The sequence below is a fragment of the Cynocephalus volans genome, chromosome 3 (assembly GCF_027409185.1).
Source record: "Cynocephalus volans isolate mCynVol1 chromosome 3, mCynVol1.pri, whole genome shotgun sequence".
Lineage (NCBI taxonomy): Eukaryota > Metazoa > Chordata > Mammalia > Dermoptera > Cynocephalidae > Cynocephalus > Cynocephalus volans.
In genome coordinates, this window is record NC_084462.1 from 66,415,423 (window position 1) to 66,434,722 (window position 19,300).

At 45.9% G+C, this 19,300-nt stretch overlaps 1 protein-coding gene across 3 annotated transcripts in view; it reads right to left on the bottom strand.

Moving 5' to 3' along the window:
- The window catches only part of PML (PML nuclear body scaffold), a 42,993-nt gene that overhangs the window by 10,262 nt on the left and 13,431 nt on the right, over positions 1-19,300 (bottom strand). The window contains exons 3-8 of one of the 3 annotated variants that reach the window (XM_063090858.1): positions 9,993-10,573; positions 8,483-8,553; positions 4,176-4,307; positions 3,462-3,720; positions 2,393-2,445; positions 553-1,751 (exon numbers count right to left, since the gene is read on the bottom strand). In XM_063090858.1, coding sequence (XP_062946928.1) covers positions 1,002-1,751; positions 2,393-2,445; positions 3,462-3,720; positions 4,176-4,307; positions 8,483-8,553; positions 9,993-10,573 — 1,846 coding nt within the window. In that variant the 3' untranslated portion in view covers positions 553-1,001. Of the gene's footprint in view, positions 1-552; positions 1,781-2,392; positions 2,446-3,461; positions 3,721-4,175; positions 4,308-8,482; positions 8,554-9,992; positions 10,574-19,300 lie in introns of those variants that run through there. The other 2 variants (XM_063090860.1, XM_063090861.1) reach the window with 2 other exon arrangements.

Genomic DNA, 19,300 nt, shown 5'->3' on the forward strand with positions numbered 1-19,300 from the left:
GAACTGAGAGCTCAAGGAACAGGAGGCTGTGCTCAAAGTCTGATGGGCCAGTTGAGAGATGGACAGTTCTTGTGAAGGAGAGGTGCAGGGTATAGCCACAGGGTTGGTGGCTGAAGTGGAATGGGTGAAGACCCTTGAGAAGTCAAGGAGCGGAGGTCAGGGTGGTGGGTGCTGGAGTTACCCAGGAAGAAGGCAGGACCTAAGTGGAGAGAAGACACCTAGAGGCAGATGCTCAAGTCAAGAGGGAGGCAGGTGGATGTCTGAGATCAGCTGGGGAGAGTTGGGAACACCCCCAGAGCTGGAACCTCAAAGGCACAGGGTATCTTACCAAATTGTGGGTCTGTACCTGTTCAGGAGGCAGGAAGGCCTTGACCCCCACCTCCCACTTCTGGGAGGAAAAGGGGACTTGGTATAGCCAGAGGAGAACCAGTTTCATTATGGAAAGGAGACCAAAATAATCTGCAGGGAAGAGCTCGATCCATCAGGGAATCTGATGGTCATGGAATAAGGGCTCGCAAGGGTGATCATTCAACAAGTATTTATTGAGCAGCCACGTCTGCCAGGACTGGGAATAGACACAGTCCCTGTGCTATGGACTTGGATGGGATAGAGGCCCAGTGCAAAGGTTTGGGAGGAGGGGATGGGGCAATGGAAGGTAATGTTATTGGTGGGGGGCTCAGAACACAGGATGTTGCAAAGGGTAAGAGAAGCTTCCTTCTTGGGCAGAGACCTGTGAGGAAGGGTGGCCTGAGCCTTAGCCATACCCTCAGCCTTCCCCTCTCAGATGGAAAGGACCCAAGCCTCCCTGCCCAGGGGTCCATGTAGCCATTCATTCCTTGGTTCATTCCTAGATCGAGAGTTAATGAATGCCTACTATGTGCACGGCCTTTAGGGACATGGGCTAGAGGAGGCAGCTCAGGGACCAGGGCAGGAGTGTTTGGCCACAAGGTTACAAAAGGAGGGTGGCCAGCAGCCCTAGAGGAAGGGGGCACTCGAGGCCATCAGAGACCTGTCTGAGGGGTACCTAGGCTGGTGGGGGACCTCTCAGGAGGGTGGGATGGTGGAAGTGTCATTGGAGAGACTTCCACTGGGACTTGGACCTGGGGACTCTTCCTGGGGGCTCTGTCAGAATCCCCAGAGGGAACTCCTGCCCCAAGAGTCTGGGGTGCTTTGCCTCCCTGTGAGAACCCCATGGAAGAGGCATTAATCTGGGAAGCCGTGGATGAGAGAGGGAGGGCAAAAAAGTGGTTGAGCCACTGGGCTAGATGGGGGGATCTCCGGAGGGAGCGTCTGTGGGATTGCATAGCCCCTCGTACCCGGCAGGGTGGGCTGATGGCCCTCTGCAGGCGGATGGGATGCTTCTGGGCATTGGCAGGATGGCTGGAAGGCCCTGTGGTGGCAGGGGTGGTGGTGTGGATCATGGGGGGAGACCAAGTCCATGTAGAGGCACGATGAGATTGGAAGGGCAAGCGGATGAGGTGATGAAGGCGGGTGGGTCTTTGTGCTCGGCGTGACAGGAAGCTGATCCCACGGTGAATGGCAGCATACTCCTGGTGATTGGTAGGCTGGCTGGGAGACTCGGCATTGGGGGCAGCAGCTTGCTCAGCAGGATGGTGGGGAGGCCAAGCTGGGGGGCGGCATGTGCCATGGGGCAGACAGGAGGCCCGGCGGGGTTGGGAAGCTCCTTGCACTCTCAGTAGGCAGTGGGCTGGCGAGGATTGTGGCTTGGTGGTCTCCATGGGCTCCACGCACTTTCCAACACAGAACCTCAGACTGAGGGCTGGAAGGGACCGCAGGGGCCACCCAGTCCAACCTTTTATTCTATTCAGATCCCCTTTTCCCCTGGACAGGTGACAGCCTAGCCTCTAGTAAAAAACCTCCAGGGACAGAAGGGTCACTACCCTGAGGCCACTTTTTCACTGTGGGATGGCTTTAAAGAAGTTCTTCCTTACATGGGGTCAAACCTTGCTTGTGTGGCCCCTGTACAGTGCTGCCCCGTGGCCTCATGCCTCTTAATGCACCCTTACTGGCTGTGATTAACAGGGAATGTATTCCTATCCAGCCCTCTCACTGAGGACTTAGGGGACAGAAAATGCATAAGGAAGCTCCAGACAAAGGATTTGGACATTCCAGAAAAGACACAGGACTCTGGAAGGAAGCACTCTATCAGCATTTTAGAAGAGTACATATGGATATTGAAGGCTCCTGCCCTGGTGTGGAGGGAGGGCTGGGGTGGTCCAGGCATGCAGCTGGCATTTGGAGGCTGTCCTTAGGACAGCTTAGGAAAATTCCCCAGGCACAAGGTGAGTCTGAGAGTCACCTGCTGTGGCTTTCTCCCCTGGGACCTGGAATGGGGAGAGGCAGTCCTGGGCTGAACTTCTGGGCCACTCACCGAGTTTTCGGCATCTGAGTCTTCCGAACTGCTGATCACCACGACGCGCTCCTCTGAAACAGGGGAGGGGAGATGGCATTAGGCTTGGCCTGGGATGCACACCAGGAGGGACGTGGGGTGTTCAGCTGCAGGGATCCTTGCAGGCCAGTGGGCTGGGGAGCAATGGATGCCCTGCTGTGGGGGAGGGGAGGGGATATGAATATTCACTCCGTGTGCCTTTGTGGGTCTGCTTTGTGTTTGGGTTTGCATTACTCACAAATAGGTTCCCATCATTTACATTTAATTCAGCTACTGGCCCTGAATTCAGAATTTGCTCCCTGTACAGGAGGCCTGACAACCACCACCTGGTTTGGAAGCTTTTGCAGTCCTAAAGAAGCACATCGGTCTGTTCCAATTCTCAGCCCTGTAAGCTGGGATGTCTAGAGTTCAAAGATGCTTCATCTAGTTAATCAAAACCCTTTGATTACCAAGAGCACTTGTGAGTAAAGAACAGCAGTAGGGGCTCAGTCTGGGACCCAGAATGAAAAATGAAGCCAGACTTTGGGTGAAGTAGAGCCAGGAAGAACTCTCTTGTTCCAAAATTCCTTGGGTTGGTCTCAACTCCTGCCCCAGGACTCAGACTCCCTGTCTGGTGGTGTCCATAAAAGATATCTCAAACAAATGAGATACTTAGGTGACTGATCTTTGCAGAATAATTTGGGGAAATGATGGGTGTGGACTCTACCCAAGTCCTCTCTGGGAGTGTGCTAGGCACCCACCAACAAGCATTTCTTGGGGAAACCCACCCTGTGCAGAGGCACGGTGCTGGGCACTGTAAGATAGTGTTTCAGGGAAGGTCTTATAGACCTGTGTGTTTAGAGCCTCAGGTTCCCAGCAGAGCACATGGTACACTGTATGATTCTCACCCCTGGGCAAATCATGGGTTTTCCCTGCCCTATTCAGTGGCAGCTCAGGGCAGGACACACAAGGGAATCCTGCTGGCTTTGGGATGAGAATGCAGAGGAAGGGCCCCACCCAGAGCCTGGAAGACAGCATGCAGGCCCTGGCACTGCCCTCCCGACCTCCCTACCTGCCTCCTCTGCGTTGCTGGTCACGTGGTTGCTGTTGGGCTGGATGACCTCGTTTTCTGCGGTGGGGCTCTCGGGGCTGGGGGGCCCATCCAAGGGTGGTGGCGAGACTGCCTTGGAGGTGCTGGGCCTGGGCTGTTCAGGGGAGCTCCGGGCCAACCTCGCCTCTTTCTCCTCCTCAGATTCCATCTTGATGATCTTCCTGGGGCACTGGGTCTGGCAGGACTTCCTCTTCTGGGGTGTGGTTGTATTGGAGACCTCCTGTACAGTGGGGAGGCACAGGGCCAGGTCAGGTGCCACCAGGGGTTGGTGGGCAGAGACCTTGCCCTGGGTGGCAGGGGCCGGTGCCCACCCCTTTGCCCCTGCTGTTCCCTCTGTCCTCATGCCCTTTCCTCTGCACCCTGGCATGCAGATCTTGCCTCTCTTCAGACAGGAAGCCCTCCTAGGCTGGTCCTGGCTGCTGACCATGAACCTCTACTGGCCTCTGGTAGCCCTGGGTTTCTCAGTGCCCAAGCTGGGCTGGGAGTGGCTCATGCTTAGCATGGAGCTTCCTGATGGTGCAACCAAGAGCAAGGAAGGACACAGAGTAGGTGCTGGACAAACACTTCCTTCTGAAGAGCTGACAAAGTGCCTGGGTTCTCACCCCAGCTCCACCTCACTGCCTTGGAGGAATCTGGGCCTTTGGGAAGGGAGGCAGGGGCTGAGGGGAGACTTACCTCTCCGTAGGAGGAGCCTTTGATGGAGAAGGCATACATTGGCACAGGGTGTGCCCCGGGCACTGACTGTACCACAGCCATAGGTTGGGCTTCAGCCAGCCCGAGGGCCTGGGCCTTCTGTGCCTCCTTGGGCTGCAAAGTCGGGAAACAAGACAGTCAGAAAAGACCAGGCAGCATGCCCAAGGCTAGGGACCCCAGGCCTGTGGTTGGCTCAGTCCCTAAGGGCCTCACCCAACCACAGGTGCAGGTTCCCTGGTCCAAAGCTTGGAGCTCACTGGGGAGGAGTCCTCCCGAAACTCTCCATGAGTCACCTCCTTCTGACCCTGAGTTGTTGGTGTTCAGGGCCACTTCAATTCTCGTGTGTCCTAACAGGGCTGGAAGACACCTGAGGGCCCCAGCTTGCACACCTCCAGGGACAAAGTGCCCACTATTGACAGAAGCAGCTCCTCCAGCAGTTGCAAAGATCTAACAGTGAGAAAATCCTTTCATTGAGCTGAAACTGGCCTCCCTGTGAACTTAACTCTGCCCTCTGGGCCTTAACTCTTCCTGGGTGAGCTATTACACAAGTTGGACAAATTACTTAAAACTATTGGGCCTCAGTCCTCCACTGTAAAATGAGAATAACAATATTTACCTCATATGGTAATGTGGATGAAATGCATTAATACAAATAAAATGTTTAGAAGAACACTCAGAAAGTATCTTTAATGATGGCGGTGATGACGATGAGGATGATAAATACTGTTTTTATTACTACTCTGTGCCAGCCATAGTGCTAAGTGCTTCCTGGATCTATTTCAAAATGAAGTAGCCACAGTTCTTCAGAAAGTTAAAACACAGAATTACCATATGACCCAGCAATTCTACTCCTAGGTATATGACCCCCAAATGTTCAAACAAAAACTTATACACAAATGTTCGTAAGCAGCAATTTTCACAATAGCCAAAAGGTGGAAATAAACCAAGTTTGGAGAGCTTCTGGGAGGACCTGGAATCTCCATGCCCCTTCCCCCATACCTCACTCTATGCATCTCTTCAACTGTATCCTTTGTAATATCCTAGTAAATGTAAGTAATTGTTTCCCTAGGTTCTGTGAATTAATCAGACCCAAAGAGGGGGTTGTGGGAACCCCAACTTGAAGCTCATTGGTCAGAGGCCTGGACTTGCAATTGGCATCTGAAGTAGGTGGCAGCTTTGTGGGACGGAGCCCTTAACTGATGCTGTCTCCAGGCAGACAGTGTTAGAATTGAGTTGGAGGACACCCAACTGGGGTCTACTGCAGAACTGTTTGCTTGCTTGCTGTTACACATTGGGTCACAGAAGTCATCTGTGTTGATTGTTGCTGAGTAAGAGCATAGGAAAAACATTTTGGTTTGTTTATTCCTATATTTTCAGTACCATACTAAGACTATTGCCAATCCACAGACAAGGAAACTGAGCACAGAGACGTGAAGTGATTTCCTAAGGTTAGACACCTTGGGAACCCTGGCCTGGTTTGAATCTTTGGATTTCTAAATGGAACTTCCCTTCCTTCCTCTGTGTGCTCTCCCTTTTCTTTAGTCATTGTGTCCTTTACGCCTCTCCGCTCCATCTTTCTCTATTATGTGAAACTAAAGCACACACTGGATGTTGAAAATGAGCGAGTGGCAGGGAAAGCCTCAGCGCTGACTCAGGGATGTCCTGGGTACCTGCAGCCTGCAGGTCCTTCCTGTGGGCCCTGACACCGTTTGCTATAATCGTTGACCCTCCCTCCTCCCTTCCTTCCTGATTTCTTTTTTCCAGCATCTTTACAAGAGGGAGGAGAAAGGTTTCTCTGGATGAGAAAGCTCGAACTTGTCTGGGGAAGGGGAGAGAATGATGACCCCCCAGGGTCTTTCTTTCCCAGGCCTCTAGGAAAGCCTGTGATTGTCAGTGAGCTCTCGAGACCAGTGTTTTTCAAACTACAGTTTGTGACCCATTAGTGGATCATGAAAGCAATTTAGTGGGTAATGACCTACATTTTTTATATTACAGAAAATAGTATAGAATAAAAAATATTGGAGTACATCCCATGTAACACGTGTAATTTGTTTTGTAAAACTTCTATCTTAGCACTGGTATGTGTGTACTTGTGTATATACCATAAGTAAAGATGTAAAATATATATTTTTTTACAGTGGGTGACGGTCAAAAAAGAGTTTAACGCACTTCACACCCAGCAAGATGACTATTATCAAAAAATAAAAAATATGGAGAAATCAGAACGCTTATGCATTGTTGGTGGGAATGTAAAACAGCGCAGCCAAATAGGGAAACGGTATGGCATTTCCTCAAAAAATTAAGAATAGAATTACCATATGATCCAACAATTTCACTTCTGGGTATAGACCCAAAAGAGTTGAAAGCAGGGACTTGAAGAGATATTTGTACACCCATGTACATAGCAGCACTATTCGCAATAGCCAAAGGGTGGAAGCAACCCAAATGTCCATCAGCGGATGAATGGATAAAGAAAATGTGGTACACACATATGACAGAGTATTATTCAGCCTTAAAAAGGAAGGAAATTCTGACACATGCTACAACATGGATGAACCTTGAAAACATTATGTTAAGTGAAATAAGCCAGTCACAAAAAGACAAACACTGCATGATTCTACTTAATGAGGTACCTGAAGTAGTCAAATTCACAGAAACAGAAAGTAAACTCGTGGTTGCCAGGGGCTGGAGGTGGGGTGCAGAATGAGGAGTTAGTGTTCAGTGGGTACAGAATTTCAGTTTGGGTTGTGGAAAGAGTTCAGGAGATGGGTGGTGGTGAAGGATTCACAACAATGTGAATTACCTAATGCCACTGAGCTGTGTACTTCAAAATGGCTAAGATGGTGTATTTCATGTTATAAGTATTTCACCACAATTAAAAATTTAAAAAAAAAAAGAAGTTTGAAAGGTCCTGCTCTATCCTTCTGTGGCTGCAAACTGCTATATGTAAGACTCTCTTTCTGCTTGAGCCATGACCAATGGGTTGTACTACCTACACATTAAAAAGTAAAATAAAATGTCCTCTTTTTATTTTTGAAACTGTTTACAAGAGCACTTCAAAAAGTCTGTGGAAAAACGGAATTAAAAAATAATATGAATCTTTCCACAAACTTTTTGACGTATCCTTGTATATAGGGATATAGTACCCAAGGCAGGTAAGAGTTAGCTTTTAGTCCTGCCCCTAGCTTACTGTGTGTGGCCTTGGGTAAGTCACACTCCCTCTCTGAGCCTTAGCTTCATCCTCTGTAAAAGAGGAGGTTAGACTCTATGCTCTCTCCTAGCTCCAAAACTCTCAGACTCTAAAGCCTGCCTCTTCCAGGAAGCCTCTCCTAATTGCTTCAGCCTACAGCAATCTCTCTCTCCATGGATCATACCATGGCAAAGCTAAGAAGACTTACCATCCCCTGCTGCCCACCAGAAGACATGCTTTCCACGCAGGACTGGTCAGTCCTGTGCTCAGATCCTGGACAAGCAGGTACATGAAAATCTGAGCGATTAGTCTAAGAAGACCAAACACCAGGCCCAGGAAGGAACTGAGAAGCTTATTCTGGCAGAGAGGAGCCATGCTTCTGAGTGCCAAAGGGGGCAAGTCAAAGTAACGCCACTGCAGTTCCACCCAGGAATGCACTTTCTAAGTCACAGTACTCCAGAGATGGGAGAGGCTGCTTCAAGAATGTATGAGCTTCCTGTCCCTGAAGGTGTGTATGTGAAAGCTGGAGAGCCACAGGTCAGGGGTGCTGCAGAGGGAATGCCAACATTAGATGGCATATGGGGGCTTTCCAACCCTGAGAAACTATGGTGCTTAGACAGGTGTAGCCCTGGAATCACACCAGCAGAAGTCGGCTACTGGGATGGAGATCGGACTCTTGGCTCCATTCTCTGTTCCTCTCCAAGAACCATGTGCAGGGGAAGAGGAGGGGAAGGTCCACCTGTGCTGACCCCAGGAAAAAGCTCCCACATTCAGGGTGGGGCACAGGGAAGGGAGAGGCCATCTGCCACATCCATCAGGGCTGCTGCCAGTGACCACCTCCTTCACTGGCTGTCCACCCTGGGTCTAACCCCTCCTGAGCTTGGCTCATGGCCCATCAAGAGCAACTTAGGCATTTAGGATTCCAGAGCCAGCCAGCCAGCCAGCCTTTCCTCAATGTCTCCCTTTACTCCCTCCCAGCTCCAGTCCAGCTACTTGCTGTCCCTCTCTCAGGCACTTTCCCTGCAAACACAGGGACAGTAGGACTCCCAACCCACCTGACCTGCTGGGCCCTCCCCTTCACACCCCAAACCCATCTCACCAGGTCAACGTCAAAAAGGTCCCTGGGAGTGCTGGCAGCCTCTGGGCTGGCTCTCCTGGACAGAGCTGCATCTGGAGAACACAGAGGTCACAAGCAGGTCAGGGACACCTTGGCAGGGGGCATCCTGGCTTGGGACAGTGACAGGGAGGAGGTTCTTGTTGCTTTTTCTAGATACCCACTCTCCAAGGCATCTCACAGCACTGGGCAGCTCCACAGAGGGGCTGGCAGTTGGAAGGTAAGCTCTCAACTGCAGTGGGCATGAACCCAGCCAGAAGGAGAGAGGAATGGCATTAGAAACCACTTGCCTTTGGCTCCAAACCCCCAGTGTACCTCTCTCCATCTCTTGGCCACCAACAAGGGAACATGTGGACCACCCTAAAGCCATCACTGCTCACTGACTCTGCATACAGTGAGAGCTCAATGACATTCTTCTGACCCGCAGTCTGGTTCTTATTAAATCTAACCTAAATCTCTCATGCTTCAGAATAAAGTAACTCTTCTCTCTACCACTACCCAGTTATAACACCCAAGACAGGCTGATAAAACTCTGTGGGGTTATTTCCTGGATATGGGGTAACATTCACTGCCTAGGTGGAGAAGGCACAAGTCCATACCAGCTCTAGGATTACACCTTTATGAGCCTACGTCCATTAGCTCCAGGAGATGGAAGTGCCTTCAGATTCTGTAGCCTCCCTCCCCTTTCCCAGTAAGGGCATCCTATACCAGCTTCTCAGAGCTCAGATTCCAGCTTAGAGATTTAGTCAAAGAGCCCTGGAGGCCCTCTTGCGCACTCTCCCCTTCTCCTCCTACTTATTCTGAAAGCCCCCCTAACGTCTCCAGCTCATACACAGCTGCCACAATTCCTGGACTTGGGCTGCAGAACCAAGCACTGTCTCATTCTCCAGTTGTGTGATGTGGCCCTGGCTTCTCTCCCAATTGGACTGGACAACTCTTGAGGTCAGGAACTGGCCTGTTGTCTCCCTACTTCCCAAGTGCCCAATACCAGGCAGGGCCCACAAAGGTAGTCAGCTGGTCCAGATGGCAAGGCCATCTGAGGACAAGGAATCTCCTCCACTGAGCCACCACGTGGTTTGGGGGAAGCACCCAACCATCTCCAGGAAGTTTTCTTAAGCTCCTCTGCCGTAACCCTATGTCCCAGTTCACTTCTCTGTTCCTGGACACAGGGTGCTTATGAGAACCTCCTGGAGTGGCTGGTCCCTCTGTGGCTAAAATGATACCAAGTCGGGAGTTTGGCTTGGAAGTTTCTCAACACGTTCCCCCAAAGTCAAAAGGTCACAGTAAATCCATAGGGTCTTGTAAATTAGTAACCCTCTGGGTGGCTACAACCCCATGTCAGGGCCTCCACTTATCCTGTGCCCCAGAACCTAAGACGACCTTTTCTGTCAAATGGAGATGATCTTTTCCACCTTGCCTGCCCCAGGGAGAAGCTGCGAGGCTTGAGCCCTTAAATGGTAAACAGATCGCTCAGGAGGGTGACTCGGGTGCTTACCTGTTCCCTGGGTGACGCAAGAGATGAGGTCCTGCAGGCGCACCTTGAACTCGTCGAAGCTGTCGGTGCACACTGTGTCTTGCAGGCTCTGGGGCTCCTCCTGACGCAGGCGGCAGAGCGCCTCGCGCAGGAAGCCGTGCATGTCCAGCACCTCCTGTTCCGAGGCGTAGCATTTCATCCTCTGCACCAGCGAGCTGCCCGTGCGGATGCGCTGCAGCACAGCGTCGAGGCGGCTCAGCCGGCTGGCCATCTCCTCGTAACTGCGCTGGTACCGCTCGTTCACGGCCTCCAGCAGCTCGCGCTCCTGCGCCAGCACGTGTGCTACCACCTGGCGCACGCGTGCGCGGATCAGCTCCTCGGTGTCGGTGCGCGCGCGGCCCAGCTGGCCGATGGCCGAGCGCATCTGCGCGTGCACCTCCCCGAAGGCGACGTCCTGCTCGTGCAGCGCCTGGGTCATGGTGTCCAGCTCCTCCTGCCGCTGCTGGATCTCTGCGGTGATGTCGCACTTGAGCTCGCTGTGGCCGGTGTCCAGGAGCGCGCACGAGCAACACAGCGGCTTGGAGCAGCCTCGACAGTAGATGCTGCGGACATACAAGGCCGGCCTGGATTAGAGCTCTCCTGCCTTTTTTTTTCCCTTTAAGTTTTTGTTACTAAATTCCTTTTCCAAAATTACCAAACTTCGAATGATGGTATGTTTCTAGGGTCGTGCTTTTTCCAATTCAGTGTTTGTTGGTTGTGGTGATAGTATCCAAACTACCAATAAAACATTAGAGTATTAAAAACACTACGGTAACAATTTCTCCATCCGTGAAACAATGCAAAGATATACAAAAAGAAAGTAACAATCTCTTTCCACCACTTCTGAATCTCCCTTCCCCACCAGGTAAGCACCGTGGGGTGCACCCTTCCGTGACTGTCTCCACTCATACCACCTAACACAAATACCCTAGACTGTGCTGCTGCTGCAGGATTCTAAAGACTGACATATATCATCCTTCTTAACCTTTGCAAGAGCCTGTTAGGTGAGAATTATCGTTATCTTCATTTTACAGAGGGAGAAACTGAGACATTAGACTGTTAGATAATAGTCCCAGATATCTACAATTTGGGGGGCTGATGTTTATTCTTAAAAAATGAGATCGTGCTATATCATTACTTTGTAACTTTCTCCTCTAATTTAACTTTCATTCAGGCCATTCCTCTAGGTCTATAAGGCATAGATCTGATGTATTGTCATTAATAGCTCCCTTATATACCACATGGGCCACAAGTGATTCAGTCATGAATTCATTCATCCAATCACAACTGATTCAATCATCCAATCATCTCCTTTTCAGGGACATTCAAGTGATTTCCTGTTTGTACATTTTCTTTTCCTTTTCTTTTTTTTTTTTTTTTTGTGCCAGTATGGACAATGCTTTAATAATAATATTCATGTTATGTAGCCTAACCATGGATGCTTTTGTTTCTATAAAATAGATAACAAATAATCTGTTAGATCATAGAGTGTGTTTCAATATTTTTATGTATTTAGTATACTTTAGGTAGCAGACACTTCCATAACTTACTATTTTTTAGACACTATTATAAGCATTATATAAACATTAACTCATTTAATCCTAACAATCCTATGAAATAGGTATTATTATTATCATCCCTATTTTAAGGATGGGGCAACTGATGGAAGAAGCAAAATTTGTTCCAGGTCACACGATTAGTCCAGATGCAAACTATAGTAGGCAGAATAATGGCCCCCAAAGATGTCCATGTCCTAATTCCTGGAACCTGTGAATATGTTACTTACATGGCAAAAGGCTCTTTGCAGGTGTGATTAAATTAAGGGTCTTGGGCTAAAGAGATGATTCTGGATTATCTGGTTGGATTCAATGTTCATGAGAGTCTTTACCATGGAAAGAAAGGAAGGCAAGAGAGTGAGAGAAGGAAATATGATGGAAACAGAGGTTGGAGTGATTCTATATTGCTGGCTTCAAAGACAGGAAGGGGGCCATGAACCAAGGAATCCGAGCAAACTCTAGAAGCTTGTAAACACAAGAAAACGGATTCTCTCCAACAGCTTCCCAAAGGAACACGGCCCTGTTGACACCTTGATTTTACCTCAGTGAGACCCATTTCAGACTTCTCACCTCAAGAGCTACAAGATCGTACTTTTATGTTATTCTAAGCCCCTAAATTTGTGGCAATTTGTCACAGCAGCAATAGGACATCATTATAAAAACCCAGGAAGTCTGGCTCAGAGTTCATGCTCTTAACCATTGCAATGTGGTTTCTTCAAACATTACCAGGAAAAATGTTGTTAGTTACTTCCCTAGATATATTGCTTCACTTTACCCTCAACAACAATAAGAATAAATCAACTCATCCAAGGCCAGGAGAACAGGTCTCACCTGGGACCACTTTGGTCTTAGTTACTGAGGTCAACTTGTCCCCAAACTAAGTGCCAACAGAGAGCCTACTGGCCAGTCTGACTCCAAAATCATGGCCTCAGGTACTGGTCCTTGCTTTGCTGGCTCTCAACCTTCCCAGGTCACCGAAAGTGGTGAGGTCCCAAAGCTTGATCCTCTATCAAACATAGGAAACTTATTCCAGGCCAGCAGAAGTTTCCTGGAGAGCCCAGAGTGTGGGAAAGGGTAATGTGGCTTGCAAATGGGTCCTGAGATTCAACTCTTCCAACCTCGGTAAATCTAATCTAAGTAACAGAGGCCCATCACCCAGAGGCAGAGCCTATGACTGAGGTAAGTGGCAACTGCAGCAGAGGTGAGAGTGGGGAAGACATGGATCTGACCTCAGCTCTGTGCCCTTGACAAGTCACTTAACCTCTCTGTACCTCAGTTTCCTCATCTGTAAAACAGAGATAATAATTCCCACCTCTTATGGGAGTGCTGTAGAGGATCAAATGAGAAAAGTCCTATACAAGTGGTCTTAACAAAGACTATAATTATTGTAATTGACTGAAATATAGTGCGCAATGACACTATTAATTAGAAATGCCAAACAATTATGAAAAGAACTATTAACTCTACAGAGGGCAATTTGGCAATATCCATCAAAATTACAGAGACATTTATCCTTTGACCCAGCAATCCTCTTTCTAGGTATCTATTCTACAGCTCTATCTTCACACATACAAAGTGACATCCACACAGTTACAGTTATATCCATGCAGTTATTCACTGCAGCACAGTCCCTATTAGCAAAGAATTAGAAACAACCCAAGTGTCCATTACTAGGCAATTAGTTACATAAATTATAATGCACCCTTATAATGGAATACTATGCAGCTGTAAAAAATTGAAGAGCTCTTTATGTACTGATATGGAAAAATCTCCATGGAGAAATGAGGTTAATAATAATAGCATTGGGAGGATTAAATGAGTTAATATACACAAAAAGGTTAGAACAGTGACTAGCATATAATCAGTGTTCAATAAATGCTAGTGATTTATATTACTGTGATGTATATTTTGAGTAAAAAATCAAGGTGCAGATGTGTGTGTATAGGTGCTATCTTTTGTGTGAGAATGAAGAAAAGTAAGAATATATTCATATTTGATTATATTTGGATAAAGAAATCTTCGGAGTACACACAAATTAATAAAAGTGGTTATGGGATGGGGTGGGGGGTGGAGTGAGACATTTCACTGGATGCCTTTTTAGATTGCTTTTATGTTTGAACTTTGTGAATGTATGATGTATTATCTTTTTAAAAAATTAAATGACAGAAGACTAATAAATGTGGGCAACTCTACAGAGTGTAGCAATAAAGGGAAGAGAATGAGGAGCAATTGTCATTTTACCATTTTGGACCCCTGGGAGAGGGGCTGTGTCTGATGTTGGATCCCTTTCCTTGGAAAGAGTGCTCCAAGCCCAGGAAGGCATGCCCTGGGGCAGCCTGGCTGCACAACCTGATGAGACGGAGAGCAAGACCTTCTGGACAACTGTAGCCTCTGCTCGGTCCTATCTCTAAGCCTCCTGTGCCTCGAATGGGGCTTCCCTGGGAAAAATGGCCCCTGCTCCCCTCTGGATAGAAGTGGACAATTGGCAGCAGTTCTCAATTCTGTGAATTGGCAGGCCTGAATTATGTGCCCTGGATCTGAAAGCTCCCAGCCCTCTGATAAGACTGAGGAGCAGCACTGAATTGGAGTGACCCATCGGGGGCAGCCACTCAGGGCCAGGAACGACCTACTTAGCAGAGTGGTTCCTTCACTCTCATTCGAGGGACACTCACTGAGCACCTACTATGTGCCTGGCACTTTGGGAGAGGCAGAGGTGAGATGGGCCTCTGCCCACAAGGACCTCTGTGACATGAATCCAGACTTACAGATATAGAGATCTATATCTCTGGAAGATCAAAAATTTGCTCCCAGAATACTAAAAAAAAAAAAAGGGTGTATGTGTGCTAAAATAACACAGAATTAATAAAAAATTACTCAGCAAAGTGGTTAGATTACACCAAAATTAAGAGAGAAAAAAAGCTTAATTGTATCCCAGCGAAGCAAATGAAAAGAAATTCCATGCTCCCATTCACAACAGCAATTCAAAAAATGCTACAAAATACCTAGACATAATCCTAACAAGAAATATGTTGAACTTATATAAAGAAAATGACAAAATTCCACTGAGAAAGTCTAAAAAATAAAAAAGTGCATCAAGGTCCTGATTAGGGAGACTAAATATAATAAGATTCATTCTCCTCAAGTTAATGTAAAGGTTTAAAGCAATTTTAATCAAATTATCAATGAGATTTTAAAACTTAACCAAATGATTCTAAATTTCATATGAAGGCATAAACTGGTCAAATAGCTAAGAAATTTTAGGAAAATCAGCATAAGGAAGGGGAATTTTCTCAACCAGAAAACTGCCATTATTAAAAGAGTGTGGTACTAGTCTAAGAGTCAAGAGAAAGATCAGTAGAGCACACCAGACAGGCCTGAAATAGGCGCTGGCATCTATAGACATGTAATATTTTATAATGTAATATTTTAAAGGGGTTTTCAACAATCGGAATCAGGGAAATTGGCTGGGAGTGGGGGACAAGAATATTTTATAATGTAATATTTTAAAGGGGTTTTCAACAATCGGAATCAGGGAAATTGGCTGGGAGTGGGGGACAAGAATCAAGTCACCGCCTTGTTTCTTCTTTCACACCAAGACACACTTCCAATGGATCACAGAGTTAAATGTGAAAAATATAACCGTGAAGGGGAAACTATAGTTGACTATTTATTTACTCTCATGATGAAAAAGAGCTTATAATCACTGAAGAAATCATACAATTAATAAATGCCACTGCCTAAAAATTCAAAACTATTTATTTTTTGGAAAAGACATTCATGACTTATTATTATAAAAGAAATGCAAGTTATATAATACTAAGTGTTGTGCATTTCATTTTAGATGATCATAGACACAGCAAGAAAGAAAGAAAAAGTTTACCTCTGTCTCTCCCCCTCCCCTATTCAGATTTTTCACAAGTTTCTACAATTAATTCTAAGCGAAGGAGTTTGGATTTTAAATAGGAGGCAACAGGGAAACCTCAAAGAACATCCTCTCTAGGAATTACAAAAAAGTTCTTTCTCTTCTTCCCTGGGATGTAGTGTTTCTCTTGTCCCTTTATGGCTGTTCAGTGAATTGACTGCTCTGTGTGTGTGTGTGTGTGTGTGTGTGTGTATCTATATATATATTTTTTATGGCTGGCTGGTACAGGGAACAAACCCTGGACCTTGGTGTTATCACTACCACACTCTAATCAACTGAGCTAACCAGCCAGCCCCTCATTAATATTTTAATAGAAGCCTCAACATGTTTCCCAGGTTCTCAGTCTCCCTATCCTAAAGTTGCCTGTGTCTAAACTGCCATGCCAGAGGCCATGCAATAGCAGAAAGGGTATGGGCTCTGGAGTGGACAGACATGGGCCTGAATCAGAGCCCTTCCAATTCCTAGCTATGAGGCCTTGAGCAAATTACTTTCTGAGTCTTAATTTTCCCATCTGTAAAATGGGAATTACAGTGTGTCCCTCATAAACTGTTGGAAAGACAAAGTCAGGCTGATGCATGTGATGTACCCAGGACAGTGCCAGGTACACAGTGGACATTCTGAAGCCATGAAAGGGGGCAGGGGGCATTAACTACACATGCACATGGCAGGGGATGGCCCTGCTATTGGTGGGTGAACCTCTCAACCTCAGACAGTAAGGAAACATCAGCACTTGACTGTGTTCTCTGGGTTGTCCCCTTCCCAGTATGGAGAGACCACCCTAGTCCAGCTGCATCTCCCACTGGAGCCAGAGCAGCATGCCACTTCCACTGTCCTAAGAAACAGGTGGCTCAGAAATGCAGGAAGCAAAAATGCTATGAAAATAGGACCAGTGGAGGAGAATTAGCACCAGAGCAGGCCTCCAGGGCGGGGCCTGGCTTGCCTGCATGATAACTGAAAAACTCTCCCTCCAGACCCCACCTCCATGAAGCAACTTGGAGCTTTCATTTTGGAGGAGAAACAAAGAAGCAACTATTTTAGAAATCCAAATAACTATAGGGCAATTAGAGGGATCCATCAGTCATTTACACAGTAGACTTTGGCAGAGCAGCAAAAGAGCAGCTCTTTTAGAAATTCAAATAACTACAGAGCAGCTAAAGGGACCCATCAGTCATTTACACAGTAGAATGAATGCATTTAACCAGACTGGTTTCCTTCTGTTTCCTGGTGACACAGTTGAGGAAACAAGATTTCTGAAGCCAGGAGTGGAGATGGATAATTCTAGAGCCTAGGATATTTAAAGAGAGCCAATATTTTATTCCTATTTACCTCCCCTCCAACTATTCATTGTTTGCAAAGGTGGGGTGGAGATGGGAAAGCCTGAGGTCTCAAGAAGATACCACAAGTTAGAGAAGCAGCAAAGACAGAGGTGAGAGAAGGAAGCACCATCTGTTTCATGCTACTGTCCTATGCTGGCCCCATACCCAAGAATGAGGAAGAGAAAATTGGTGCTTTTCCTTTCCCACTTTTTCCTACACAGGTCCCTACTCCCAAGACATACGGCTGGCGTATCCTTGGTGGACAGAGTCTGTTAGACACATCACTCATTCAGTAGGTACCAGGTACATGGCCATATGGGTTCCCTGCTCTTCCTGCCATCTTTATGGTGGCGAATGGCACCACCATTCAACAGCCACTCAAGCCAGGGACCTTGGGGTCATCCCAGATGCCTCCCCCTCCTCTATTGCTTCAACAATAATTCATCATTAAGTCTTCTTGATTCTACCTTCACGTACTTAAAAAAAAAATCAGTGAGGACCAACTGTGTGCAAGCATAGGGCTAGGGCATAAAGATGATTGGGCAGAATCCCGGCTCCTAAATCTGTCACATCAGTCCCCACTGCTATTGCCTTTGTTCTTGCCTCAATTATTGCTTATCTCCTTGAGTGCTATCCCCTAACAGGCCTCCTGACTCTGGTCTCCCCAACACCAATCAACTCTCCCCAGCACCACCCACATGGTATTTCTAAAGCATGATTATCATCACATGTTGAGATGTTGAGATGATGGCAATGATGTTCTGCATATGTTCAATCAAAATAGTGTCAGGTCAAGAAAATTTTTAAACATCAAATATGTTATATGTTAATAAAGGAGATTCGATTTTTGGAACAAAGATCACCAGGGGAAACTCATTGGCTTTTATAATAATACACTCCAATTATATAGTATTGAATATTGGCTGAACATTAACACAATTTGGATTCACATACCATTAAATGTTGCAAGAAACAGGAGTTTATCACATAGATAAGTAGAGTGATTATCAAACTATTTTATTTAAATCTGATCTATTTTCAGTAAATGAGATGGCAAAAGAGATGGAATGCCTAAAATAATCAATTAATTAAAGCCATGAATAATAAAAAAAAGATATTTGGTGATTAAGGTGATAATAACATAACATTACATTAGTTAAGTAATATGGTGAAAACAGGAACTCTTCTAGTCATGCTAATCTTGAAATACATCACCAACTCTAACAGCTTTGGCAGAACATATCCAGATTATGAAATATGCCAGGGCAGGAATTCGTTACAAAATTCAATGACTAAAATCAATCATCAAATGTTGATAGAATCTGGTAACACAGAAAACAGGCAGTAACTCATATATGAGACACAAACAATCCTGATATTCTCAGATACTTTTATAAAATGATTTTTATATAGCTTTGAATGTATATGGTGGTACTGATCTTGGTTATTCATTCAATAGTCATTAAATAAATAAGTTCCCCCAAACATAGTAAACATTGTTAGATTATTGATCTGAAAACACCAAAATTTAATGAATTAAAAATTGCAATACTAATGGTAATAGAGCAAGAAAAAGAGAAAATGAGAAGGAAGAAAAGGAAAATGAAGGAGGAAGAGGGGTAACAGAAGAAACTTTCATTGAAAGAAACAGAATTTTCAGATTAAAGGAGCATACCAGGTTCCAGAATAATTGGATACAAACTGCTCAACACCAAGACAGCTTGGTTAAATTAATAAACTTCAAGAATGAAAGATATCTTTAGTTATCAAGACAGAAAAAGCAAATCAGTTTGGCCTCTGACCTCTCCTCATGAACATTCAATGCTGGAAGACAATACAGCAGTGTCTACAAAGTTCTGAAGGAAAGAAAGTGTGGCCCAGGAATATCATAACCAGTCGAGATGTCATTTAAGTATAAGAGCAACCCATAGATGTTCTCAACACCAACAGACTCCAGAAATTCAGAGCACAAAAGTCCTTCTTGAAAAAAACTGCTTATTGACAACATCCATCCAATCAAGAGCTCAATCAAAATACAGAATTTGGAAAAAATGATGTTACAGTAAAAGGACCAGTGCTGAACACTATAGCCTTTTTGACATGAAAGTAAAACTGGAAGGGTGGTCTTTCACAGCAGACTCAGTTACTATCATCTAAAATAGAAGCGTTTTAGGGGCCGGCCCGTGGCTCACACGGGAGAGTGCGGTGCTGATAAAATAGAAGCATTTTATTAAAAACTGTATTATTCTAACCTCTTAAGGTCTTATTTATTTATTTATTTTGCTTAATCTTAGAGGAATCTTTTAGGAAAATATTTAAGATGAAGAAATATTTCTTTGAATTTAGCAAGTCTAATTTTACTTTAGTTTCTTTTTCTTCTGTTAAAGTCAAGGAAAATTAATCTTAACATTGCTTAAATAGCATGTTTACTTTTAATAATATATAATATAAAATACATGCCTGAGTTCTAAACAAATGACTTGCAGAATCCTTTTT